At 36.8% G+C, this 27,293-nt stretch overlaps 1 protein-coding gene across 1 annotated transcript in view; it reads left to right on the top strand.

Moving 5' to 3' along the window:
• Positions 1-27,293, top strand: part of LOC138697067 (uncharacterized) — a 175,879-nt gene that overhangs the window by 122,008 nt on the left and 26,578 nt on the right. The window contains exons 8-12 of the mRNA XM_069822662.1: positions 3,133-3,241; positions 7,983-8,130; positions 12,791-13,040; positions 20,916-21,073; positions 27,099-27,189. Of these exons, the coding sequence (XP_069678763.1) occupies positions 3,133-3,241; positions 7,983-8,130; positions 12,791-13,040; positions 20,916-21,073; positions 27,099-27,189 (756 nt within the window). The remainder of the gene's footprint in view (positions 1-3,132; positions 3,242-7,982; positions 8,131-12,790; positions 13,041-20,915; positions 21,074-27,098; positions 27,190-27,293) is intronic.

A 27,293-nucleotide genomic window follows, 5' to 3' on the forward strand; every position in this document is an offset into this window, starting at 1 on the left:
GCAAACCGCGAATCTCTAGGACTAATAGTTTTCTTAAAATTAGAAATTGAGATCAGTAAGTTTTCATGTGGACATCCTGTATAACAAAAGTTGAGTTGTTACCATCGTAACCATAATCATAGTACTTCTATATAAAACAAATGAAGTGTTACATAGAGATACAAAAATATTCCCTTTAAGATATTATCATAGTCTAATAGATGCAGTAGTAAATATGCATCCATATTTAGTTGCTAACCACTAGGATCGCTACTATCGCCTCATTACAGACAATGCGAAACAGTACCTGACATTATCACAGTCTAGTATATACAGTCATGAAACTTGAGTTGATGAGGATACTAGGAACAATAGACTGTGCCGGTACTTTTTCACATTGTATGTTATGAGGCGATCGTAGCGATCCTAGCAACTATTTATGGATGCATATTTCCAACCTATTGAGCTTCGTGACTGTATATACTAGACTGTGATATTATTAAAAAAGGTGTACATTATCTTCTAAAAATGTTCTCGATGAAATCGTAACTTGTACAAAAATATTCGAAAAAATATTTTGCTTTCATAAAAATATACCTACCTTTCTAAATGCAGCGTTTGACGTGTCCGAGATTTTTTCCAAAAATTCCATTATTCAAATTTAATTGCGATTATGTTTACTTTCAATAACGTATCAATGTAATAAACTAGGCTACAACATGGTATTAGCCTATATGAGTATCATTTAACCCTCATAATCCTCCCATTAAAATTAAATGCAACATAAATTTAATAAAATAACAACCCTCAAAAATAAAGACTAGTCACACATTCAATGAGATTTAAAAATGTATAATCGCTTTCACACAAACAAACTTTTATGTCGTAAATGGAACGGTTGAAACACTTTTACTTTAAAAACATTTTTACAAAGTATTATGGACTTAAAAAGCGTCCTCACTTCAAAAAAAGATTAATGTAACAATCTGTTTTACTCTGTTATGTTTCATAATTAAATGTTTACATTTATAAATTGTTCAAAATTGGTACATATGTTGGCTCGCAGAATAATCAGCGTCAAACAAGAACGGCATTAGCCGGCAGTTCGTGAGTCACGATTGGTCAAGCGTAAGGCTGCTATTACACTAGCAAAGTTCTTTGACGAAGATCTTTTACAAAATATATATTATAAAATATATCACAGTGTAATGGGTTTTCTTCTGTAAAAATTTATTTGATAAAAGATCTTTTATAAAATGTAAGTGCATCTTATTATCTTTGATAAAAGATTTCTATAGCTTGAAACAAATATGGCTGGACGCAAATATAACTGGACCCCCGATTCTTGGTCTGATTACCTGGTTGGGTTTTCTCCGAGGTTTTCCCTAACCATAAGGCAAATACCTCATCTCACTATATCTCGCCAAAAATTGTAAAAATTGAAATTGAAATTGTAAAATTTGAAATGAAAAAATAATTAAACCACAAAAATTCGGATATTGGAGTGTGAAGGAAATTAAATGTTGTAATTTGTATAATATAACATTAATATTATATAATAATATTTTATAATAATTTGTATAAATTTTCAAGTCCTCGCATTGTAGCTGTATCAATAAGTTCTCATAAATACCTCTCTTAACACGTTTTGCAATCCATGGTTTAACCCACAGGCCTTTCTTTTTCTGTTTCTTTTTCAGTAAAATGCTTATGTAATAATTGAACTAATTGTAGCTAAACAAGCATACCTAATAATTTTCTTCATTCGTGGTGTTATAAATTTAACGCGTAAATATTAGTATCAACAAATCATTAGCTTAACGCGTAAGTATTAGTATCAATAAATCCCCTGAACACGTATTAACTGTCGTGGAACAAGTGTTAGGTGAACTTTTGTTCCCAATTTTAATAATGATAATAATAATAATAATAATAATAATAATAATAATAACGGTTTATTTAACCTGACAGAGTTAAGGCAATACGCCCTTCTCTAACACTCAACCAGGAGTAAAATTTCGTTACAAAAAATACTACAAATTTACGAAGTATGCTACAATTTTACACACAAAACTGAATAAGATAATAATAATAATAATAATAATAATAATAATAATAATAATAATAATAATAATAATATAATAATGTAAACAACAAGTAAGTAGAAATCAAACAAATAATATAGGCTATATATAGAAAGAAAAGAAGATGCATAATAAAAGGTGAACAGCAGGTATAATAGTACATTATGCAACGAGCCTATAATGAAGGTAATTAAGAAGTGAGTATGGATATTTATGAAACGAGCTTAAGCAAGTTTCATAATTTTCATACGAGCTTCTTAATTACCATTATAGGCGAGTTTCATACGACTTTTTATGCTCGACCATATTTCTAACTTGATATTATTAATTTTATTGTATCTGACCTTGACCAATGTCCCGTATGTCGTGAGATGTGCGCAGACGCGAAAGTATTGATTTTTTCCGAGGAACAGATGCCCACAGTGACCTTGCTAGGCCATAAGAACCTACAGAGATAACATTGAAATTAAATTAGACATTGAAAAACGAGATGACAAATTGAATTTATTTGAATATTATTTACAATTAACGCTAATTATTATAGTAACAGAACATAACCTTCTGCGACAGTATTGGATTTCCAGCCTCCGTGACTTTTCGCTAATTCTCTTTCGATTGCATATCCGAGAATAATCGATACTTGCGGTTTTATAACGGTAGAAAGCTGACCTGTCATTGGCTGAACAGTTGTAACCTGAGTCGTCATTGGCTTGAAATACCTGACCTTTAATGAGTAGGTGTACTTTAATGACATGCATTAAAGGTCTGCTACCAGGTGTATAATTACTACATTTCGGCATGGTCGAGCATGAAAATATAAAACAATTATTGATGATGATGATGATGATGATGATGATGATGATGATGATGATGATGATAATAATAATAATATCTTATCTTATCTTTATCTTTGATAAATATTTTATAAAAGATTTTATGTAGTGTAATATATACCCCAAATCCTACCTTTAATCAAAGTTTCTTGATAGAATATTTTATCATATTGTTTGTCAAAGAACTTTGATAATGTAATAGCAGCGTAATGCAGAATGCTTGCACTCCGTTGCAGATGTGCTGTCCAGTGTCCACGCGCTGTCCGTGGTAAACATTCTGCACAACTCCCTGACGCTGTACAAACGGGTCGTCGGCAGCAAGCAGCAGTGCTCTCCCAGCCAGAGGTGAGCAGGTGAGACACACACACACAAACACACAGACACAGTGCCACAACACACATGACGTAAACGATCTGATGCGTACTGACATATTGGCACTAGTGACCTGTGAGGTAAGTATCAGGCTGTGTTCACAACATACAGTGTGTATATCCTTGCCATGTATTCACCTAAAACGATAACAAATCACTTGTTATTCATTTACTTCAGTACATCTTTACGTCGGCTTGTACTTGTCTCGAGTCTCTTTTGCACGGAACCATTAATATGTATTATACAGTGTGTTAATTAAGTATGGAATATTGTTAATAATATATAATGTTTAAAATTATAACAAATGTACAAAATGAGAACCATTCACGGCCAAACAATGCCCCAGTCTATCATGAAAGCAGTCCATTGACTTTCTCAAAGTTTCAGAAGTGATCAGTTTCATCTCATTACTAATCCTTAATTTCAGGTCTTCCATACTCTTCGGTCTATCACGATACATATCAAAGCAATTGAAAGAAACATAATTTTAAACATTCTCTGAAACAATTATACAGGGTGTTAAAAAAAAGTATCCAGTATTTTAGGAGTTAATAGTGTACATAAAAAAAAAGAAAATTATGTCTAATAAACCTGGGTCCTACGACATATACTGTACTCCAATCACGAGAAAGTCTGCAGGGAATGAGAGGGAGCGGGGTGATGCTGTGAATGAATGTTGATGTCATAAGATGTCATAAGGTCACACACGTGGGTACTCGTATCTCTATTGGCTAAGTCTCACAACACAAACAATGACACTGATATACACATTTTTATACTACCCTAGTTACAAAATTAGATCACGGTTAATCTCCTGGTCTTTTAATCCCTCCATACAGGAAATAACATATGCAGGAGAGCGCATGATTTTTAAACTGACGTTATAACTATCTACTTCGCTCCAATAGATGACGCAATAGTAAGCACATTCCTTTCACAGTTTATCTCCACGTAGGAGAACAGTACCTTCTGAGATCTGAACACTTATTCATAGGAGGTGCTCAATGTGACGTCCATTCATGGCAATTCATTTTTCTGCCCTGCAATACAGCAGACTACCAGATAATCATACCGTAATTGATACCCCTGGCGTGGAATACTGATACGTCGCAAGGAATACTGAAAACAAAAGTCTGGTTGCGGATATGAGGGGGGTTCAACAGAGATGGTGTTGTGAATTTTCGTAATCAGCATGTATAGCCTGATGAAAATCCCCATGCAGTTGAAGAAACAAGACATCAGCACCGATTCTCATTCAACTTATGGGCAGGCGTTCTTGGTGATAGATTAACAGGGCCATACGTGCTGCACAGAGATTAACTGGGGCTCGTTATCAGGACTTTCTTATTAACGTATTAAAACAAATTTCAAAGAGTGCATGATTCCTTACCCTGAGGGGAAGAGGAATGCATTGCCATGAATGGACGTCACATTGAGCACCTCCTATGAAAAAGTGTTCAAATCACAGAAAGTATGTGTTGTAGGACTCATGTTTATTAGAGATTATCTCGTTTTGATGCATACTAGCACCTCCTAAAATATTGGATACTTTTTTTAACACTCTGTATTATTGTTTTGTTTGTTTCATGGCCTACTCCATTATAAATACGCACATTTATATTGTGTTACATATCAAAGCATTTACAAGAGAGTATTCATCTTTTATGCTGAGCCAAACTTTTTTTTTGTATGTAAAATTGAATGGAGATTTAAAATATGTAAAATTTAATATAGGGTGCCATTTAAAAAAAATGTTATTTTTTTGCTATATCCTGTGAGTACATGAATCAATATCTTTGTGAGACCACAGCCATAATTTTTAGTTAAATATATCCAACAACTTTTGTTTTTGGTATTTTTTCATAAAATGAATATACAAATGCAAGGTACTTCATTTCGTAATACTATAGCCTACTTATTTTATAAATAGTGTATAATAGAGTAAATATGTTTGATCAATGTAAGCCTTCATTTCTCATGATAGTGTAAATAGTGAAAATAGCGTAGTTTAGTGTACATAGTGTAAATGACTGTCACACATTGACTACTTAAAATAGTCGATTGTAAAAAAGACTGCATTTCATCTCTTGAATATGATTTTTCTTCAAATATTACTTTTGTATAATATAATTTTTATTTTTAATGTATCAATTTTCCTGCAAATAAACACATCTACATTTTGTTATTATTATTATTATTATTATTATTATTATTATTATTATTATTATTTCATTGTGTTCTCTGTTGAGCTTATATTTATATCCCCTATGTATTTTAGACAATACTGGTTGTGTGAAAGAAAGGGCCTTTTGGCTTTAACTCTGCCAATAAAAATAGATCAATTAAATACATGAATTCACAATTTAAATTGTAGGAAAGGTCATCGTAGTATTAGACTTTATCACTAGAATGCATTGTGAATAGTCTGCGAGGTCTAGTTTTGAATCATTGCTAGACGTCAACTGCAGCACAGACAAGATTCAAATGTTCCCTGATAGAACCTGTGGCACGATACAAACATGATGTCACGTCTATATAGTTTATGAACAATTAACTTCATATCCGTACGCCCTGGGCCAGAATACGGTTCCTAATAATGATCCGTCAACGGGGTGGCTTTCTCCTTCCCCTCCTTCAGATTACCAATTATTTCTTCTCTATCTTTTCATACAGCCTTAATTGAAGCATGTTCAAAATTGCCAGTCACTAATATATAGCATTAAATGGCCGCATCTGTGACTAAGCGTACCATGCTGGTTTTCAGTTAGGCGACCCGGGTTTCTTTCCCAGCCTGGTAGCGATGGAATTTGTGATGGACGAAGCAGCCATTCTAAAATCTGTGTGATGTATCTTGTCTCACTGTGAAAAGAGAGAGAAAGGAGATATGTCTTAATTCGTCTGTATTGTTATGGCGATGAGGGAGTGGAGCGATGCCGTCCATCCATCCAGTGGCGGAAGGGACTAGTTAATACATTCTGTAGCGCAAAATAAAATAAAATAAAATATCTCTCTTCGTACTCTATGGTTCCGTCACTGAGCTTGTCTTTCAAGAAACTGAGTTCCGGTAGCCTGTACGATAACAAGGTTTTGAAAGGAATCCTGAATATTTACAACCCTTCTATAATATCCACCCTCATTTGAAGGGACTTGGTTTTATTGCTACTGAGACAAGATAAACCTTACCAGGTATAGAAGGTTTTTTCTCGGGATAGTTCTTTTTCCCATCTTTCATCCCATCAACACACACTACTTCTCCTCCATTTCATCTATAACATGCAGTAGTTAAAATATATATATATATATAGGCTACTAGAGTGAAATCTTGGCCATAGTACGAGACTCCGATGCTAATAATATAGATCAGTCAAAATACAAAATTTTAGATTTTTAATGTGCCTTGTTCTGTGTTGCGTACATTTTTATATCCTCTCTCTGCAGCACGTCTTTGCGCTTTGCTTTTACAGCTATCATACACCCTAACAGGTTTTATATTCATTGGAGGTAATACATGGGGTGTACGTGAACCAGTCAGGACTTTAATATTAAATGGTCTGCATTAGCTATCAACTAACTTATAGGCCTACTTACTTACTAACTTACAAATGGCTTTTAAGGAACCCGCAAGTTTATTGCCGCCCTCACATAAGCCCGCCATCGATCCCTATCCAGTGCAACAATAATCCGATATCTATCATCATATCCCACCTTCCTCAAATTCATTTTAATATCCTCCCATCTACTTCTCGGCCTCCCCAAAGGTCTTTTTCCCTCCGGCCTCGCAACTAACACTATATATTTTACCGCCCCTGAACACGAGTTCTCCTCTTTCAGGGGCGAGCTAAAGTTTTTTCTGTATATATTATATGTTATGTAATAATTATTAGCAAAATAATAAATAAATAAATAAATAAATAAATAAATAAATATGCATTTCTGGATTCGCCCATACGTGCTACATGGCTATTAACTAACATACATTTGTAAAGTCATCCCCATCACAGGCCATGGAGGCCCACAGGTTAAGGCTTTCACCTGTACAAACAGTCGGCACTATATGGCACTAGGGATGTCAGTCCTACGTGACACCCGTCTTTACCGTTAAGTAAATGCGCCTGTCACTCATTTCTGTTAGAGGCTTAGTAAACCCCACGGCCATAGTGCTGCCGAAAGGGCAGCTCAATGGAGAAAAAGCTATGACACCATCGGGAATCTAACCCGCAATCTTTCTACAGCTCATGCATTTTGTCAAGACACTCCCCTACTCTTCCTACAGAGCTAAGCGCGAGATCGGATGAGTCTACTTACGAATTATAGGGGAATGGGTTAGTTTTTGTCTGGAACTCTTAGACATACGCCCGACTTTCCCTTCTACTTTTACCTCCTTCACAGAAACGTTGTTCCCGTACTGCACAACGCTAGTGTCTTAACAAAATGCAAGAGCAATACTTGCAGTATTATGACACCTTAAACGCGACACTACCGCATTTCCCCAAGATAACATATTTGTTGTATAAAAAGCAGTGTTTATTACAAATAAAGTTGCCTCATTAATTTTTCCCTTCTCTTTAAGCTACAGCTGCAATTCAGCATTGATTTCTCCACATTACGCACTTTCTTTATCCAAAGTACTAGGCTACAAGACCTTAAGTTCCGTATGCCAAGTGCTCCAGTATATAGTATCCGTAGTCAGAGTGGATGTGGATGTTGTTTTCAGATGGCGACACTGCAGCTACCACTGTCTACAGATACTGGCCGCTCGAGCGCTGCTCTTCATGGTAGAGGGCCCAGCCGTACAGACTCAGCTGGCTCAGGATCAGCAGCTGCGCATCCTGGCCGCGGCTCTGGATTCAACCCACGATCCGGTAAGCACACGAAAATCTTGAACAACAATAAATAACCTGCTTCATGTTATGATGTACTTAGCTCCTCTCTAATACGTTTTGATATTGTTTGCTGGCACAGACATAGTAACAGTAAGGTAGTGCTGATATTGCTGAAGCAAAAAGATTCTGTTCTTTTTTATATTACGTGTTCATTTAATAATCAGCATTGTTTCGCATATATTGCGAACCGAAAACCATTCAGACTTACGTAATATTTTAAGTGAAACTTCGATATTTCTCCACACTACACTCGGGAGAGAAAACATACTGAAATTATTGAAACTTTTCACGTTCCTCGACCTCACGTCACTTAAATAGCTGCTCAGCTAACCCACTAATTACTAACCTGTCACATACGTGGGCCTATCGCCTCATTTAACCCATCTAACCAGAACTAAATGCAAATCAGACGTCAATCCCTTGTATGGCGTGGAGAAGATTGGCCATATTTTGTTACTAATTTCCTTATTTATGTTTTCTTGTACATATTTACTGTATGTTAATTTATTTACACTACTTGTTTATTTATTTATTTATTTATTTATTTACTTATATCTTCATTTGCTTATTTATTTATTTGCTTATTTATTCGTTTATTTATTTATTTATTTATTTATTTGCTTATCTATTTCTTTCTTTCTTTCTTTCTTTCTTTCTTCATTTATTCATTCATTCATTCATTCATTCATTCATTCATTCATTCCTTTATTTATTTATTTATTTATTTATTTATTTATTTATTTATTTATTATTTATTTAATTTGACTTGGTAGCTCAGTTGGTGAGCAGCCCTGGGTACTGTTGTTGTTGTTGTTTGGTCAACTGTCCGAATACAGGTTTGAACCTCATAAGTGATCAGGATTGTCAGACGTCCTGGATTTTCCAGGATTATTCTGGATTTTAATGGTGTGTCCAGTGTCCTGGATTGAGATATATTTGTCCCGGAATGTAAAAAAAAAAAATTGGAAAAATGCAATTTTCTGCTCATTTCTATAAAATAATTTTTTTAATTCCTTTTTCACTTTTCAAGACCATGTCCAACCTATGTTCAACGTCGTTGTCAATGTGCCTGGCACCTCCTATTGGGTTGTATTGAAATAAAAATATGTATTTGGCATTACACAGTATCCTTAACCTTTACTCTCTTTGGAAGTTGATTTATTTTTGATAGGATTTAAGCGCTGTGTCATGCATGTTTTCTGTATAGATCAGGTTCTAATATATTATTTTTCCATGATTTTATAATAATTGAAAGAAAATTACTGGTACATAATCTAGCAAAAAAGTAACAAAAACACAAGTTTTTTAGGCTCAATATAATTAGTTGAAATATGTAAAACGAATAAAATCAGTTGTATTGCAAAGTGAATTAATTAAAATATGTAGTCGCGTTAAGGCTTATGCAGTAGCATTACTTACCCCGGATTCCTGATGAGAGAATCTGGCAACCCTGTAAGTGACAGCAATAAGGCATTACTCATGAGGCATCAAGAACAGAAGATAATGGGATAGAGTGGCCAGTTCCTTTCCCCCTCCCTTGCATACATCACTGACTAGTATCATATTACACTAATCACACTTCAGAATCCCTGGGTATGTCTACTAATGCCTGAATGCCCGCACATGTTAAAAAACTAATTGTTGTTGCTTTATAGTTTATGTTTAGTTAAATAAAGTATGGGCATAAATTGTATTTTATTAAATATTATGAGTTCTGCCACTGATGTAACAGCAAATACTGTACGTAACTGTGATGTAATAGTATTATTAGTAGGAAAAAAAGGGAAGGATTGCTTAAATTTTACTTCTTCATTCGGCTTGTTAGTCTCCAAGGCTGTGGTAGAGTAACTGCACAGTCTAGTATATACAATCACGAAGCTTGAGTTGCAAGGGTGCTAGGAACAATAGACTGTGCTGGTACTATTTCGCATTTTCTGTAATGAGGCGATATTAGCGATCCTAGTGGTTAGCAACTATATATGATGTATATTTACTATGTATTACCTTCGTGACTGTATATATTGAACTGTGGTAACTGAATATAAATTAGAAGATCCAAAGGTTTAATCTGGGAGGTAAAAGGCGGTCGAAAGATGGTGCTATCTATACCATCTCATTCTAGCCAGTGTCGAGGTCATGAAAGTATGGAATTGTAGTTACAAGCTTGCTGTGCGCCTTTCTTTCCGTCAAAAGGAGTACCTTTATCTTGAACTATTTACATGGCCGTTTATATTTGTTTTTCTTTGTTTCTACTTTTGCTTATTTTCGTTTCGTGTTGTTTTTATTTTTTTCGTATGAATTTATTAATTTGTTTATTCATTTTCTTACTTGTTTGTTTTTATTTATTATGTTAGTTGCTATGTACAGAACATCTGTTATCAGGCAGCACATCTCACTTGACGATATGTGTAAGAGGAACAACTTGTTTGTATGCATCTGAAGTCTGACTAGGCTAGTCGGCGATGTATGCAATGGAGGGGAAGACGAACTGGCCACTCTATCCCATTATATCCTGGCCTAGTTGCCTCATAGGTGGTGCCTTCTTGGTATCACTTGTGAGGTTCAGACCTGTCTTCGGACAGTTGACTAAACAACAACATATGTTAATTTTAGTTAATTTGTTTCCTTTCATTGTCTTTCATTTATCGTGTAATTTTGATGGTGTTACAATTTATCACGATATTTCACGTAATTAGATTATGAACAGTTCTTATGAAAACAGGAGAAATTTCCAATTGAGGAGCTTATTTTCAAAGCGTCTCCTGTCCATACCCATAATTTTGTCAAAAATCACGAAAAACGTTTTTATGTTTAAAACTTCTTACCAGCTAGGCAAGAGATATTATGGAACCGAAGAAGTTGGGTACATTTAGTATAAAATGGGAGCATGAGACTTTTTGATTCCAAAGCTGAAACTAATATTTTGCTGTGGACGAGAGTCCGTTTGATTCCAATAGTCACTTTTAACGCAAGATTTTTATGGTTTAGAGGGTGTTCTGATGCCAAATCATGACAGTTGTATGTAGAGTTATATTTGAAGAAAATCAGTGGCGTAGCCAGCGGGTGGGCCAGGTGCGCCCAGGCCCACCCAAAAATATGCGAATTTTTGCGTTTTTTATGGAAAATACTCAACATTAAAACTAAACCATGGATCCAGAGTAATATTTACAGCCGATAGCAATAAGGTAAGAAGTCAATATGCGTTCATTTCTTCAAGAGCCAATTTAACTGTGTTGGACTGGGCCCAAAAAATTGTCTGGCAGCGATAAAAAGAAGGAAGCCGTGAAGGCTACTGAATTGTTACATCAGCTAGAAAAATTTGACACCTTATTTTATTTGGTATGTTTAGACGATAGTCTTGCTCTTGCAAATTCATTATCGGAAGCACCACAGTCTCCAAAAATGGGTATTAGTAAATGTTCGTCCTTCATTAAGGAGCTGGGTAACTTTCGATGCTGGACCCCGGACTCATTTCACCGACATTATCACCTTCATTTCATTCAGACGCTAAATAACCTAGATGTTGATACAGCGTCGTAAAATAACCCAATAAATAAATAAAATTCATTAAGGAAATGGTGTAAAACTTTTCAAAGCTCTGAAACGAAGAAAAATTCGACAATCATGTCAAGCACAAGGCTTTGTAATCTAGCAATTTATCCATTGAGAGAGGGAAAAGTTGGTATTTGTTGAAGGACCCATCATCAGCGATCGACAGATTCGTTGCTAGGTATACCTGGTTGGCGAGTTGGTATAGCGCTGGCCTTCTATGCCCAAGGCTGCGGGTTCGATCCCGGGCCAGGTCGATGGCCTTTAAGTGTGCTTAAATGCGACAGGCTCATGTCAGTAGATTTACTGGCATGTAAAAGAACTCCTGCGGGGCAAAATTCTGGCACATCCGGCGACGCTGATATAACCTCTGCAGTTGCGAGCGTCGTTAAATAAAATATAACATTTAACATTTCGTTGCTAGGAAATCTCGACAGCTCCAGTTCATCTTATGAAGCGTTTGTATAGATATGCCTTGCATGATTGTTTATCATAATTTTGCATGTTATTAAATAAGACTTCCGAGAATGAGCTTCAAGAGAGTTGACGGCAGCGGCGTTATCAGGAGATGGGTCAGATACTTTCTAAACCCTGCATATCTGGCCCACCCAAAATAATTAGTCTGGCTACGCCACTGAAGAAAACATGGGCACATGAAGCTCATTTTCGTTATCGGGTGGAAAAGAGACGTTTTGAAAATGAGCTTCTCTACTGTCATTATTGGAAAAGATGCTAGAAATATTTATTATTTTTTTTTTTATTTTATTGGGTTATTTTGCTACGCTGTATCAACATCTCAGGTTATTTAGAGTCTGAATGAAATGAAGGTGATAATGCCGGTGAAATGAGTCCGAGGTCCAGCACCGAAAGTTACCCAGGATTTGCTCGTATTGGGTTGCGGGAAAATCCCGGAAGAAACCTCAACCAGTAACTTACCCCGACCGGGATTAGAACCCGTGCCACCTGGTTTCGGGACCAGACGCGCTGACCATTACTCCACAGGTGTGGAAGCTATAAATATTTGTCAGATTGCATAATGCTTTGAGATAATGAAGTTGTAGTGTGATCTACTGTATTTCTTGTCCCTTAGCAACTGCTAGTGCTGGTACTGCAGATAGTGGCAACGTTGGCCCTGGAGCCACAGCACCACCGCGCGCTCATCGACCAAGGCCTGCCGGACGTGTTGAGCCAGCTGCTGCTGCCCTCCGACGAGTGGTACTACACCAACCACAGCACCAAGTACGCGCGCTTTGTCAAGCACCACGCGGCACGCACTCTCGTTTATCTGGGCCTGCAGCACCGAGTCAACCTGCGGTTCAGCGTCTACGATATCTTGCAGGGTGAGTATGCGCTTTCTTAACCCCAGACGAGAAATTATAAGACGGTTTCTAATACATAATTCCTAACAGCTACCATTTCTTGAATATTCCAACATTCTCGTAAGACTAAGTCAGCCATGTCAATTGATGCCCATAGGCGCAAGCGCGCGCTTTAGAGCTCACGAGAGCACTGATTCAATGGATAAAGGGAAGAGAACTTATTAAAACTGTATCTATGTTAATTTTTATTTTTTTTGAGAAGTATAAGTATATTATAAGAATGAAAGTTTTAATTTTAATACTCATTTTTCACAAGTTTGTTTTTTATTCAAAAGGAATATTTTCTCAACTGCAAATCTAGTCTTTCAGGTAAAGCTCCCTGTGAAGCAGATTTGAATAATTTCAAGGGAAAAAATTGTTCCGGGGCCGGGTATCGATCCCGGGACCTCTGGTTGAACGTACTAACGCTCTGCCAACTGAGCTACCCGGGAACTCCACCCTACACCGTCTCAACCCCTCCCTTTATATCCACACAACTCGCGTGGGCTGACGAAACGCCAGAGACCCACATCGAGTGCACAGAGATTGTATGCACTCGATGTGGGTCTCTGGCGTTTCGTCAGCCCACGCGAGTTGTGTGGATATAAAGGGAGGGGTTGAGACGGTGTAGGGTGGAGTTCCCGGGTAGCTCAGATGGCAGAGCGCTGGTACGTTCAACCAGAGGTGCACTCGATGTGGGTCTCTGGCGTTTCGTCAGCCCACGCGAGTTGTGTGGATATAAAGGGAGGGGTTGAGACGGTGTAGGGTGGAGTTCCCGGTTATCTCAGTTGGCAGAGCGCTGGTACGTTCAACCAGAGGTCCTGGGATCGATACCCGGCCCCGGAACAATTTTTCCCCTGAAATTATTTTCTCAACTGTTTTTAATAGAAAAGTGAAATTTTCAGATACAGGCCTATGTAATTTGTAGTCCTACAGGTACTGAAACAATGTTTTCGTAAATCTAATATGCCGTAAATATGTATTACTGAAGATAGTGTAGTACAAATTTTGAAAATATTCGCATGGAAAATGTTTGTAAGGAAATGAATTGACGAAGCAATTACTGTTACATCATAAGCAAAAGATATGCGCCCATGTGTTGTAAAAATGTCAGCTCTACAGCTTCAGAAGGTTTCGGGAAAATAATTTAATATTCTGATGATAGGAAGTTGCTCACCAATATCACCTTAAAAGCATAATGCGATAAGAGTTTTATTATGGAATATTATTTGCACTTAAAACATATTACAGTACCTAGGTAACTTTGCTTTGTACTATAATATTGTTTTGATTAGTTCATTTATTACTTTGTCCACACCTGTGGAGTAACGGTTAGAGCGTCTGGCCGCGAAACCAGATGGCCCGGGTTCGATTTCCGGTCGGGGCAAGTTACCTGGTTCAGGTTTTTTTTCCGGGGTTTTCCCTCAACCCAATATAAGCAAATGCTGGGTAACTTTCGGTGTTGGACCCCGGACTCATTTCACCGGCATTAACACCTTCATCTCATTCAGACGCTAAATAACCCAGATGTTGATAAAGCGTCGTAAAATAACCTACTAAAATAAAAAATAATAATTGATTACTTTTATAAGGCTAAAGCGTCGTAAAATAACCTACTACAATAAAAAATAAAAATTGATTACTTTTATAAGGCTAAAGATACCATCAATATCAATTCCAACTTATCATGTCACACTCAATCTGTTTTTGGGATATCACTTTCTTTATCAATGATGTGTTTCATTCACTTAGTACAGTTGTAACGGTCGTCGTCGCCCTCGGCTGCCAGCTCCGAAATATGGAAAGTATCTCGAGGATGGCACGTCGATATAAATAATTAATTATATACACTGATTAATTTGGGCGCCAGCCTCCTCGAGATTACTCCGGTAGAGGATGAGGTTCCCAGGTCAGCTGCAAAACGGTCGGGACATGGGGTTTGGGAGACGTGCTCGTAGGTTGTAATGATGTAGGCGCACACCAGAAGTTGTTGGTAAGAACAATGAAAACGTTTATTATTATTATTAAGTGTTCGTTTCAGATTAGCAGAAATGCGCGTCCAAGTGTATAATATCTCGCTCTCACTTCCCGCAAGTTGGTATACTAATTTCTGAGTTCACGTAATTATATAATTTGTACTATAAAACACCAGTAATATAACGGACAGTTGATAACGTGATGAGAGGAAAGAATTCAGACTTATAATAATAATGCAACACACGACTTCTTACTACACCCACTAAAAATTTCTAAGTCCGTAAATTGTTATACTTCCGAGTTAGGTTTGCCGAGAATATGTGGAGTGCAACTTCTCCGTACGCGTTGTATATGCCTTCTGTCTATCTGCCAAATCTATCCTCTACTTTCAACCACCAAACATAGAATTTCACCCTCCTATCTATATATCACGTGTCTCTATTAAGAATCCTGATTGGCCATGATTACACTTACGTCACTTAAGACGCGTTCTTCAAAAATTGTTCGTTAACTAGAACATCTCCTACTTCCGGCGTCCTATTCTCTGACATATACCAGATCATCTCTTTTGGAACCTGGCTTGGCGTCATCTTACTGACCACCCGCAGGCAAAGTCCATACATTCCCTCATCAGTCAACTCCACGCCTGGACACATGTTTCCTGTCCCCCTAGCTTGGGTTCGGCCTTCCTGTCCACCTGTTACTTCCGTCTCAGATTTTGAAACTAACTTACACGTCCGCGCATCCTATCCATATAAGAATATTAACACTAAATACTAATCTAATGAAAATCTCCTTATCCTATACGAGGAACCGTCTCAAATGCCCTCTCATAACAAAGAATATTCCCAAGGGAATATTTGTTGTTATGAGACGCCCCAAAATAATACCTTCGCTACTAGTCTCCGGTGTCCCCTAATTAGTCACACTTGGATACACCTTTTGCTATGCTTATAAACAATGTACAAATTTACACTTACAATTATTACATATTTACAACTATTCACATGTATGAATCTATATACACACCTCACGCCTGCTTACATCTCACACGCCAGTTTAACTGACTTCTACCTGACATATATACAGCATCCAATCGTAACATTCAGGGCACATCCGAATACAATGGCGCTCTCTCACTCACATTCATGATCGGTTCCTTGATACATACTTATACTTATAACATAGAAATAAGAATTATGAACCACAAAAAAAAATATACGCTAAATAATACATAATACATTTTAAAATACCAATTAACCCTTTATATCATACTTCATATATTATCTGAAGCCTTGAAAACACATTTACATTCATAAAATTGAAATAATTATTAACCAGAATCAAAATTATACCAAACGATACATAATACTTCTGAAATACTAACTGACTCTATTTATCATATCTCATACATGAGCTGCAACCTTGAATACACATCTCGAATAACGTCCCCTCAATATAGAGGACAACTTTATGTCTCGAAATAAAAATGATGGTCTGGCACTTAATATTGATTCTAAAAAAAATGGATACATATTCAAATCGAATCATTCAACCTCTACAAATGAATGAACATAAATGAAGTTAATTAAAAAAAAGTATTCTATCATTATTATTAATCATTATTAATTCTTATTAATATCATCTTTAAATTATTGCCACAGGGAATACTACTTATCGCGTGATCTTATAAGAAAACACACAAAAACAACTAATTCTGAAGGTGGCAAAAAGAAAACAAAAGTAACAACACTTTTCACGAGGAAACATTTTCAGCACTGAAATCAGTTCTTGGTTCTAGTTGCTTATACCGCTCAAAGACTACATGCACAAAACAAACACATTCTTATTTTTTTTTTTATAATTAAAATCATATTATTTTCAACTTTACACAAATTCTCGTTCATTAACCTGGTACGTCGCCTGGATGTCTACCATGAATCATGCGGCCTTCCTCATATGTCATTGTGCCATTCTTAAATTGACAGTTTACACGTGGAGACACGCTACTCCTCACATTAAATCTACCAGCATGCTTCCACTTAACTTTTTCTCCTCCTGCAGAAAAATGAGGCCTCCAATAGCCCTTCCTATATTCACTCCTTTGATCGTTGCAGTACCGCTTCCTACTATTGTTAGAAAATCGGTCATTATTGTAGGGTTGTAAACCATGACCGCCAGCACTGTGTGGCCGATCCCTGCTCCAACCGTCATTATGGTCATTGCTTTTGTACCCTCTGTGGGGTGGGAAGGCTTCTTCTGCCCTCCGCCCCATGTTTGTGATGGTTTCCGCATTCTCTTTCTCGCTCCCAAACTCATAAAACTTTTCGATTACTCTATTTACTTGCTCCTTGAATGCTCTATAACTTTCTAACACCTGGCTCTCTAACCTGATACTGTCCTCGGCTAGTCTATACTGCAATTCATTATTATTCTCATCGAGATTATCGTCCAATCCATTAATATCCATATTTATTTTACTTTCCATCTCATTATTATTTCCGGCTACCTTAATATTCAATTCCCCAATATTCTCATTAATATCCTCAGCTAATTTACTCTCCACTTCATTACTATTTCCTGCTTTCTTATTATTCACTCCATTAATATTCTCAGCTAACTTATCTTTCAGTTCAGTACTATTTTCATCTAGTTTCTCTTTCAACTCATTGATATTCTCAGCTAATTTAATTTCCACTTCATTACAATTCTCAGCTAGTTCATTACTCAATTCATTAATATTCTCGGCTAACTTATCTTTCGGTTCAGTACTATTTCCATCTAGTTTCTCTTTCAACTCATTAATATTCACAGCTAATTCAATTTCCACTTCATTACTATTCTCGGCTACCATATTATTCAATTCATCAATATTCTCTTCTAATTTATTATCCAATACATTACAATTTTCATCTAGATTATCTCCCAATTCATCAATATCCACAGCTAATTTATTTCTCACTTCATTACTATTCTCAGCTATATTATTATCCAATTCATTACAATTCTCATCTAGATTATCTCCCAATTCATCAATATCCACAGCTAATTTACTTCTCACTTCATTACTATTCTCGGCTATCCTATTATCCAATTCACTAGTATCCACAATTAATTTACTTTCCACTTCATTACTATTCTCAGCTATCTTATTATCCAATTCACTAGTATCCACAATTAATTTTCTTTCCACTTCATTACTATTCTCGGCTATCTTATTATCCAATTCACTAATATCCTCAATTAATTTACTTTCCACTTCATTACTATTCTCGGCTACCTTATTATTCAATTCACTAGTATCCTCAATCAATTTACTTTCCACTTCATTACTATTCTCGGCTACCTTATTATTCGATTCACTAATATCCTCAATCAATTTACTTTCCACTTCATTACTATTCTCGGCTACCTTATTATTCAATTCACTAATATCCTCTATCAATTTACTTTCCACATCATTACTATTCTCGGCTATCTTATTATTCAATTCACCAATATCCTCAATTAATTTACTTTCCACTTCATTACTATTCTCGACTATCTTATTATTCAATTCACTAATATCCTCAATCAATTTACTTTCCACATCATTACTATTCTCGGCTATCTTATTATTCAATTCACTACAATTCCAGACCAGCATAGATTCCAATTTCCTATAATACCCGGCTACTTCATTTCTCAAATTAACGAACTCACTCTTCAAATTATTACTAGTTTCTATCATTTCGTTCCTCATCTGATTCATCTGCTCCAATATCCGCTCTAACACATTATTCGACATGACATTGTCCGAACCTCGCGAACTTTCTTTATCTTGGCTAGTACTCGTCCCTGCTGTAGTCTCCATTTTTTTTTTTACTTCTAGTCTGGCTCCTTAGCAACATGTAATATATAATATATCTTCAACAATTCCCCTTAAACTCAAAAACAAAATAAACCCTACCAAAATGAATTACACACATGTACATATATATGGACACAACAATTGAAATGAAACCCTTTATGCTTACGTATCGACGTCTTCTAGGTTACGCCTGGTTGATCGTCTCCCCCACCGTCCAACGTTGTTCTCAGCTGTTTCGGGTCTGCACGGTGTTGTGGCCGTCGGTCGTTGACACTGCATGATATTGCAAGCTGCTCTACTAACACTGCGTTGGCTGTCGGCTCTCGCGTCGATCCCCGCTGCGATCATTGTTGCCATCAGCCGCATTAACTCTGCGTCGGCTGTCGGCCCTCGCGTCGATCCTCGCTGCGGTCATTGTTGCCATCAGCCGCATTAACTCTGCGTCGGCTGTCGGCTCTCGCGTCGATCCCCGCCGTGGTCATTGTTGCCATCTCGAGCCGCATTAACCCTGCGTCGGCTGTCGGCTCTCGCGTCGATCCCCGCCGTGGTCATTGTTGCCATCTCGAGCCCCACGTTGGGCGCCAAATTTTGTAACGGTCGTCGTCGCCCTCGGCTGCCAGCTCCGAAATATGGAAAGTATCTCGAGGATGGCACGTCGATATAAATAATTAATTATATACACTGATTAATTTGGGCGCCAGCCTCCTCGAGATTACTCCGGTAGAGGATGAGGTTCCCAGGTCAGCTGCAAAACGGTCGGGACATGGGGTTTGGGAGACGTGCTCGTAGGTTGTAATGATGTAGGCGCACACCAGAAGTTGTTGGTAAGAACAATGAAAACGTTTATTATTATTATTAAGTGTTCGTTTCAGATTAGCAGAAATGCGCGTCCAAGTGTATAATATCTCGCTCTCACTTCCCGCAAGTTGGTATACTAATTTCTGAGTTCACGTAATTATATAATTTGTACTATAAAACACCAGTAATATAACGGACAGTTGATAACGTGATGAGAGGAAAGAATTCAGACTTATAATAATAATGCAACACACGACTTCTTACTACACCCACTAAAAATTTCTAAGTCCGTAAATTGTTATACTTCCGAGTTAGGTTTGCCGAGAATATGTGGAGTGCAACTTCTCCGTACGCGTTGTATATGCCTTCTGTCTATCTGCCAAATCTATCCTCTACTTTCAACCACCAAACATAGAATTTCACCCTCCTATCTATATATCACGTGTCTCTATTAAGAATCCTGATTGGCCATGATTACACTTACGTCACTTAAGACGCGTTCTTCAAAAATTGTTCGTTAACTAGAACATCTCCTACTTCCGGCGTCCTATTCTCTGACATATACCAGATCATCTCTTTTGGAACCTGGCTTGGCGTCATCTTACTGACCACCCGCAGGCAAAGTCCATACATTCCCTCATCAGTCAACTCCACGCCTGGACACATGTTTCCTGTCCCCCTAGCTTGGGTTCGGCCTTCCTGTCCACCTGTTACTTCCGTCTCAGATTTTGAAACTAACTTACACGTCCGCGCATCCTATCCATATAAGAATATTAACACTAAATACTAATCTAATGAAAATCTCCTTATCCTATACGAGGAACCGTCTCACAGTATAGTTGTATTACTATGAAATTTATATGAATATTCCTTCTTAACTCTTTATTATGTTATTAACTTTTAAAACACAACTACAATATTAAGAACCTGGTGTTAGTACTTTTGTTTTACAGACAATATAAATAATATCAAACGGAAAGAATCCATATAAAAATAATGACATAAAATTTCACGTTCCGTTTGAAGTTTGTGCACCACTGTTTTCTTAATCCAACAGGCTGCTTATTCCTCCTTCGATACATAGCGCTTGATGCCCGCGCACGACGTCAAGGTCAGAAAAATGCGCTTGTTTTGAAATCACTGGACTAAGTGGACGAAATTGCAACTCTCCAGAAAAATAACCTGCGTTCTCAATTGTGAATAATGAAATTTGAATTCGGTTGTTATCCCAGACGAAGCACCACCTCCCACTCCACTGTTGGAATCTATGGAGGACACGTACATCACGCTGACGTCAGCACCACCGAGCATGGTGGTGTGCCATGACACGAACAGGATACTGGGGCTCTCTGTGGAAGGAGCAGTCATGCACGTTCTTAAAGCTTTGGAGGTAAGCATATGCCATGAAACACTTTACAATATACCAATTTTTTTTTTGCTTTAGTCCTTGAAAAATGTAGTATCTTACGTGCCTTTTATGCTTTTTACCCTTCAAATTCCTAATAAGTCATGTCCTCATGTCCACGTTTTTCTTGAAACTTATGGGTCTATTAGATTACTTGCTTGTCCCTGCATTCGTTTTCGGAATTACTGCACATTACAAACTCTTTCCAGGTTCATTTTAAAAATCGAATAGGATGCGCCATCTTTTTATTTTCTTTTCTTCGAAACTCTTTCTAAGGGATGACTTTTTTTTTCTCTTCCTCTCTTTCGAACTTCAAATGCTTTACGCCCTCATCATCATCATCATCATCATCATCATCATAATGGGTGTCGCTACAGCTCTTTTAGGACCCAGACCGACCAGCCGGCTGCGGCCTCACGTCCACATGCTAAAGCAGAGGTGGACGATCATCCAAACAGGATGGATATATCGTATACAGTGGCTCTCATAATTGACCGTACATTATCATTTAAGCGTACAATTTTATGAGATTAATCATTCAGAGACGATTTTGCTTAAATAACGTTAATTATTCCAAGGAGAGTAGGCCTATGTGTTTACACATTACAATTACGATTTTTTCCTTCCACTTCTATTTGAAGATACTGTAAGCACTGCATAATAATTTTATTGGCTTAAATACACGATCAACTACATCACAAAATTGAATGTACACCTGTTAACATGCCTCGAACTCACCTCTATTACTATCCGGACAAGAGGTTCAGCAGTTGCGTCGAGACCGTCAGTAGGTGTGCTACACAGAGTGGACTGTTTATTTCCGTGCGCTAGTTGAAATGGGCAAGAGGAAAGAAACTTCCTTGGAGGAGCACAAACCAAGTATTAATTTGGCTTTAAAAGGGAAATCACGTAGAGAAATAGGTTCAATTTTTGGAAGAACACATTCTACAAAACAAGGGATAGTAAACAAATACATATATAACGGGAAAATACAAAATGAGAGAGGCAGAGGTAGAAAAAAATACTTAACGAACGAGATGAACGCCAGATAGTTTCCACGGTTCGACGTAACCCACGGCTTAGTGCTCCGAAACTGACCTCTGACGTTACTGCAACACTTAGCCAACCTGAATTTACTGAAACGATTCGTCGTACTTTAAGAAGAGCGGGTTATCATGGCAGAGTAGCGAGGGAAAAGCCGTGGATCACGGAAGTAAATCGATGTAAGAGATTGGATTTTGCAAAAAGCTGTGTAAATTGTAATGAAGAGTTCTGGAAATCAGTCATCATTAGTGATGAAAGTAAATGCAACATTTTTATTTCGGATAGACGAAATTTCGTGTGGCGCAGAGTTAATACAGAGTTTAAAAAGGAAAATCTCTGCCCAACTGTAAAACATGGTAATGGTTCTTCTATGGTGTGGGGCTGTATATCTGCTAATGGTGTAGGGAACCTAGCTTTCATAGAGAGCACAATGAAGCAGTATGGCTACCTTAACATTCTGAGGCAAAATCTTCAACAAAGTGCGGAGAAAATGGGCTGGGGTCGTACTATCAATTCCATCATGACAACGACCCAAAACATACGGCCCTCAATGTTAAGTTGTGGCTGCTATAGAATACCCCAAAACGCTTGAATACACCACCTCAATCCCCAGATCCCAATCCGATTGAGAATTTGTGGTGGGAATTGGAAAAAAGGGCACAGAAACTCAATGTGACAAGTAAACGCCAGCTTAAGGCTGCATTAATTTAAGAATGGTCAAATATTTCTAGTTCCATCACAAATAAATTAGTACAGTCCATGCTAAAACGACTGAGAGAAGTTATTAAAGCCAAGGGACTATCTACAACGTATTGAGTTTATTGTTCTTGTAAATAATGTTATATTTTTTCCTTGTGCACCATCAATTATGTGATGTTTAATTAAGTGTATTTTGTTAAATTTTATTTTATTTAATTAACATTGTAGACAAATTACATACAAATTATGTTTAGTTGGAGAAATGATAATATACGTTAGAATTGTTTTGTATGTAAATTATAATGCTAAACACAATATGTAATTTGATTTATATGAAAAATGTAACTGTACGATCAATTATGAGAGCCACTGTAGTTAACACGATGATACCCGTCAGCAGTTATAAATGGCTTTCGTGACCGGATTTCGCTATTCATTGTGGTTCCTCAAGTGCATCATGATGCTTGGTGTGCACCGGTCCCATACATTGGTCGAAATGTCATGAGAAAATGTCTTCCCTCATGAGGACTCGAACCAGCACGCATTCCGTAACGTGAGTTCTAGGAAAGATGCCTTAGATCACGACGCCATGGAGCGAGGGTTCGTTTCAGAGTCTCACGTGGTTAGCTAATCCACGTACAATATGTCTTCTTTCATACTTTTCCTCTAATATACATAATAGTATATGGAGTATATTAGAATATATTCTAATAGATTAGACCAGCAACATAATACAGGGACATCATTTTATTTTTACTTCAATTTTTATTGTACCTGCGTTTCTGAATGTACTTGACCCCCACCCCTTTCCCTAATGTCCTTGCTAACGTCAGTCACACAAACTTACGGCCGCTGTTGCTAGCAGTGAAATAAACCGTACAGAGTACAGTGTGTTTCAGAAATATGTTGCATTTTCTATAGAAGAAAGAGCTTATATTATTGTAGTTTATTTTCACACAGATATCGTGTGTAGCATAACTGAATTTATCTGTGTGGACTGAGCATAAGTGAAGATTAGAGTTACCGAAAGTATGTTACCCTTTAATATGGTACCATACTTAACATCATTATTTAAACAAGAGTTTTGTTTTACTGTTTGTAGGTATGAAGGACGATGATGGAAACTGGAATTACAATATAACCGAATGTGAACAACAGTTTTTTTTTTTTACAATTTCCTGATTATATCATTACGGAGTATTTTCGTAGAAATGTCATTGATCTGGTAGATACATTTAGAGCAACAGAGTGTAAAGAAAGGAAGAAAAGTGTATGATGGCCAGCAAAGGTCAATGTTCTGAAATTTGTGGTGCAAATCATAGATTTATACCTATCGTAATCGAAAGTATTTCAAAAAATGGTTTTATTAACTGTGACAGAAGATGCTGTAGAAGATGCTAGAGAAAGGATGCAGCGAGGTCCTAATAAGTCGGTCAAGAAGTTAGCTGTAGAAATTGGGGTTTCTTACGGAAGTGCTCACAAAATTCTCAGGAATAAATTAGGTTAGTAATATGCTGAATAAAGTAGACATTACATAATGAATATAACCGCTTGAAGAGTTGAGTTTGTGAAAAAATTACTATTCTACTGTTTTTTGATAAAATACTTTAAAAGTAATGATCAAACTGAAAATCGTAATACTGTATTTCCCTGTAACATAAATGGATACACTACTTTTCTCTCCTCCTATAGCTAGTAAAATGATTTGTTTACATATTGTACTAGTAACACCAAACTCCTGTAATGGAAGGGGGTAACAGTGTTTCGGAGTACAGCCAGGTTAATGTTAAAAATGTTGGTAAAAATAAAGTGATGTCCCTGTATTACTTCCTATATTCTCTTTCATATGGCAGTGTAGGGCATTATTCGAATTTGTTTCAACTAGATGATTATTCAAATAAGCAACATCGACATGTTTATTTAAGATTGATTCATTCGTAAATAACGAAGTATTCGTCAATCGTAAATGAAAACATTATTCATTGTTCGTTATTCGTTATTTTCAATCGTTGTCAATGGCGAATGAATTTTAGTATTTTTATCTTAATTTCATACGGTTCACTGACAATTGTTCGCAAACAACTGAATAAATGGTCAAATATATGAACGGAGAAAGGATTTGCAGTTGCTCTTAATGGTTATCACTGACTGCATAAAATAGTTATCTTCATCAAAGAGTTGTTGCGTGATATTAATTGTCTGATACAGTCCCAGATTTATTCGTTTCTTTCTCAACCTCCGTGCATTCACTTTCCTCCGCTCCCCCACTCCACCTTCGAGCACAGTACTGTACCTGTCTGTCTCCAAGCAGTATTTGGACCATCGCCGTTGTGTCTTGTGCACTACATGCGTCAAATGCCGCTTGTAGCTCGAGTTCTAGGGCGCTAGACTTCATCCAAGCGGACAGGAGTTCTGTTCCCGGCCAGGTCGTGATGAATTTATTTTCGATAAAGCAGACGTTGCAGAGGGGTTTTCTCGGAGTGGTCCAGTTTTTCTTCATAATTTCAACAATACTTTTCATCTCTCCCTCATTCTATCTTTCATCTGCAACAATAAAAATAGTCTAGTGACGTTTTGGGGGTAGTACGGGTTTCCGATATAGAAGGGCTTGGGGCTCCAGACCTCCGGGGGCTTATCAGGCTATTCGTCCGCAAAATTGGACCTGGCTCTATCAGGGGCTGAGGCAATAATGATAAATCACCCAAAATCACATCAATATTTATCTGGTGTTGAAATGAGAGTGGTTCTGAAGTCCAATTTAAAGATAACAAATGAAGAGAAACGCAGCGATTCAAGATTCGTAAATGATATTATCTGTGACTAAAACTTTCATATGACATGAAATCTTGTTCTGTAAGCCTGAATACCACATGAACGTTACAGGCTAATATATCCTAATATGTAAGTAAATAGGTCATTGCTAAAACGTTCATTTCATTCGTAGAATAATCTTTTTCTTTTTATTCTTGATTGCAAATAATTTTGATCAATCTTATTCGCCAGCAAGGAATAAATCTCACGAATAAAAATGACTATTTATCGTTCGTGATTAACGAATAATTTTCTTTATTCATATTCATTATTCGTTAATCGAATACATTTTTTCCAACACTGTAATGTGATACTAGATTATGTTCTACTTCCTATATCCGCTGAAACATTTCAAAGGTGAGTTGAACGATATTTTCAGTAACTTTCTTTGAAATTCTAATACATAGATTAAAGTTATATTTTCTCATTGTCTCCAATTTCTAATAAATTGAGTCCCAATTTATTTTATGCCATAAATTACTAAAAGGTGATGTCTTATTCTCTATTCGTATTCTTTCCTGATTCTAAGAAATTGATCCCAGTTTTCTGATTTCTCGTGTAATTCTATTAGATGACAGTCCACTTTCTAGTTTCCTTACGGAATTCTGATTAGCTGACGTCCGACGTCCCATCTCTTCGGAATTCTAATAATTTTAGTCCAGTTTTCTCATTTTCCTTGACATTCTAATAAAAACATGTTACTTTCTGTTTTCCGATGTCCAATGTTGTGTATGTATAGACTATACGTGTGTGTGTGCATGTGTGCGTGCGCGCGTCTCTCTTGAATATTCTAATAAACTGAGCCCCACTTAGCCTACCTTTCTCTACATTCTTTCGAAATTCTAATATAAAGTCTTATTTTATACTCTTCATTGTTCTTATAGCTAACATTCTCATTTCCATATTTCCTTCCGAGAATCGAATAGATTAAGACCCCTTTCCTATTTTCGTACTACATTTCTTCAAAATATTAATTAGTTACGGAACCTCTCTATTTTGTAGCCTTTATAGAATTGTAATAGATTACGTTCTCTTCACTGTTTATTCCCTTCGGAATAAATTGTAATATTATATTAAAATAATACGTAGGCCTACCTATTTTAATTTTTTCTTTAGAAATTCTAATAGGTTACGCTCAATTTTTTATTTTTAACTTCGAAATTCAAATAGGCTACGTCCTTTATCCAAGTTTGCTTCTAAAATTGTTACTTCCTTTTTTATTCGTAGTTTTTGACATTGTAATATGTTACGTCCTCTTTTCTATTCTCTTTCCACAAACGTTACACTCTTGCCAAAAAAGACAACCTCTACGAACTTGTATCACAAATAATTATTTCATCCTATCCATTTCTCTTGAGCTAATCACTAACAAATTCATAAAATGTGGACCTACATGCATTGCAAAGCACTACATTCGGCTTGTATATTACATAATATGCTTATTGTTTCCTTGCAGATGTCTATCAGTCAGGGAACGACGTCCACAGAACTGTCGACACTTCACTGGGTTCTCAGTGGGAGCTCGTACACGCACGTGTATGTCCGAGGTGGGTTCCGCTATTCGTTGTCATTTTAAACATATATTCTAATAAATTCAAACACATCAGGAAAAAGTTTAAGAATTTTAAACAGTTATTAAATTGTTTCAGCG

The sequence above is a fragment of the Periplaneta americana genome, chromosome 3 (assembly GCF_040183065.1).
Source record: "Periplaneta americana isolate PAMFEO1 chromosome 3, P.americana_PAMFEO1_priV1, whole genome shotgun sequence".
Lineage (NCBI taxonomy): Eukaryota > Metazoa > Arthropoda > Insecta > Blattodea > Blattidae > Periplaneta > Periplaneta americana.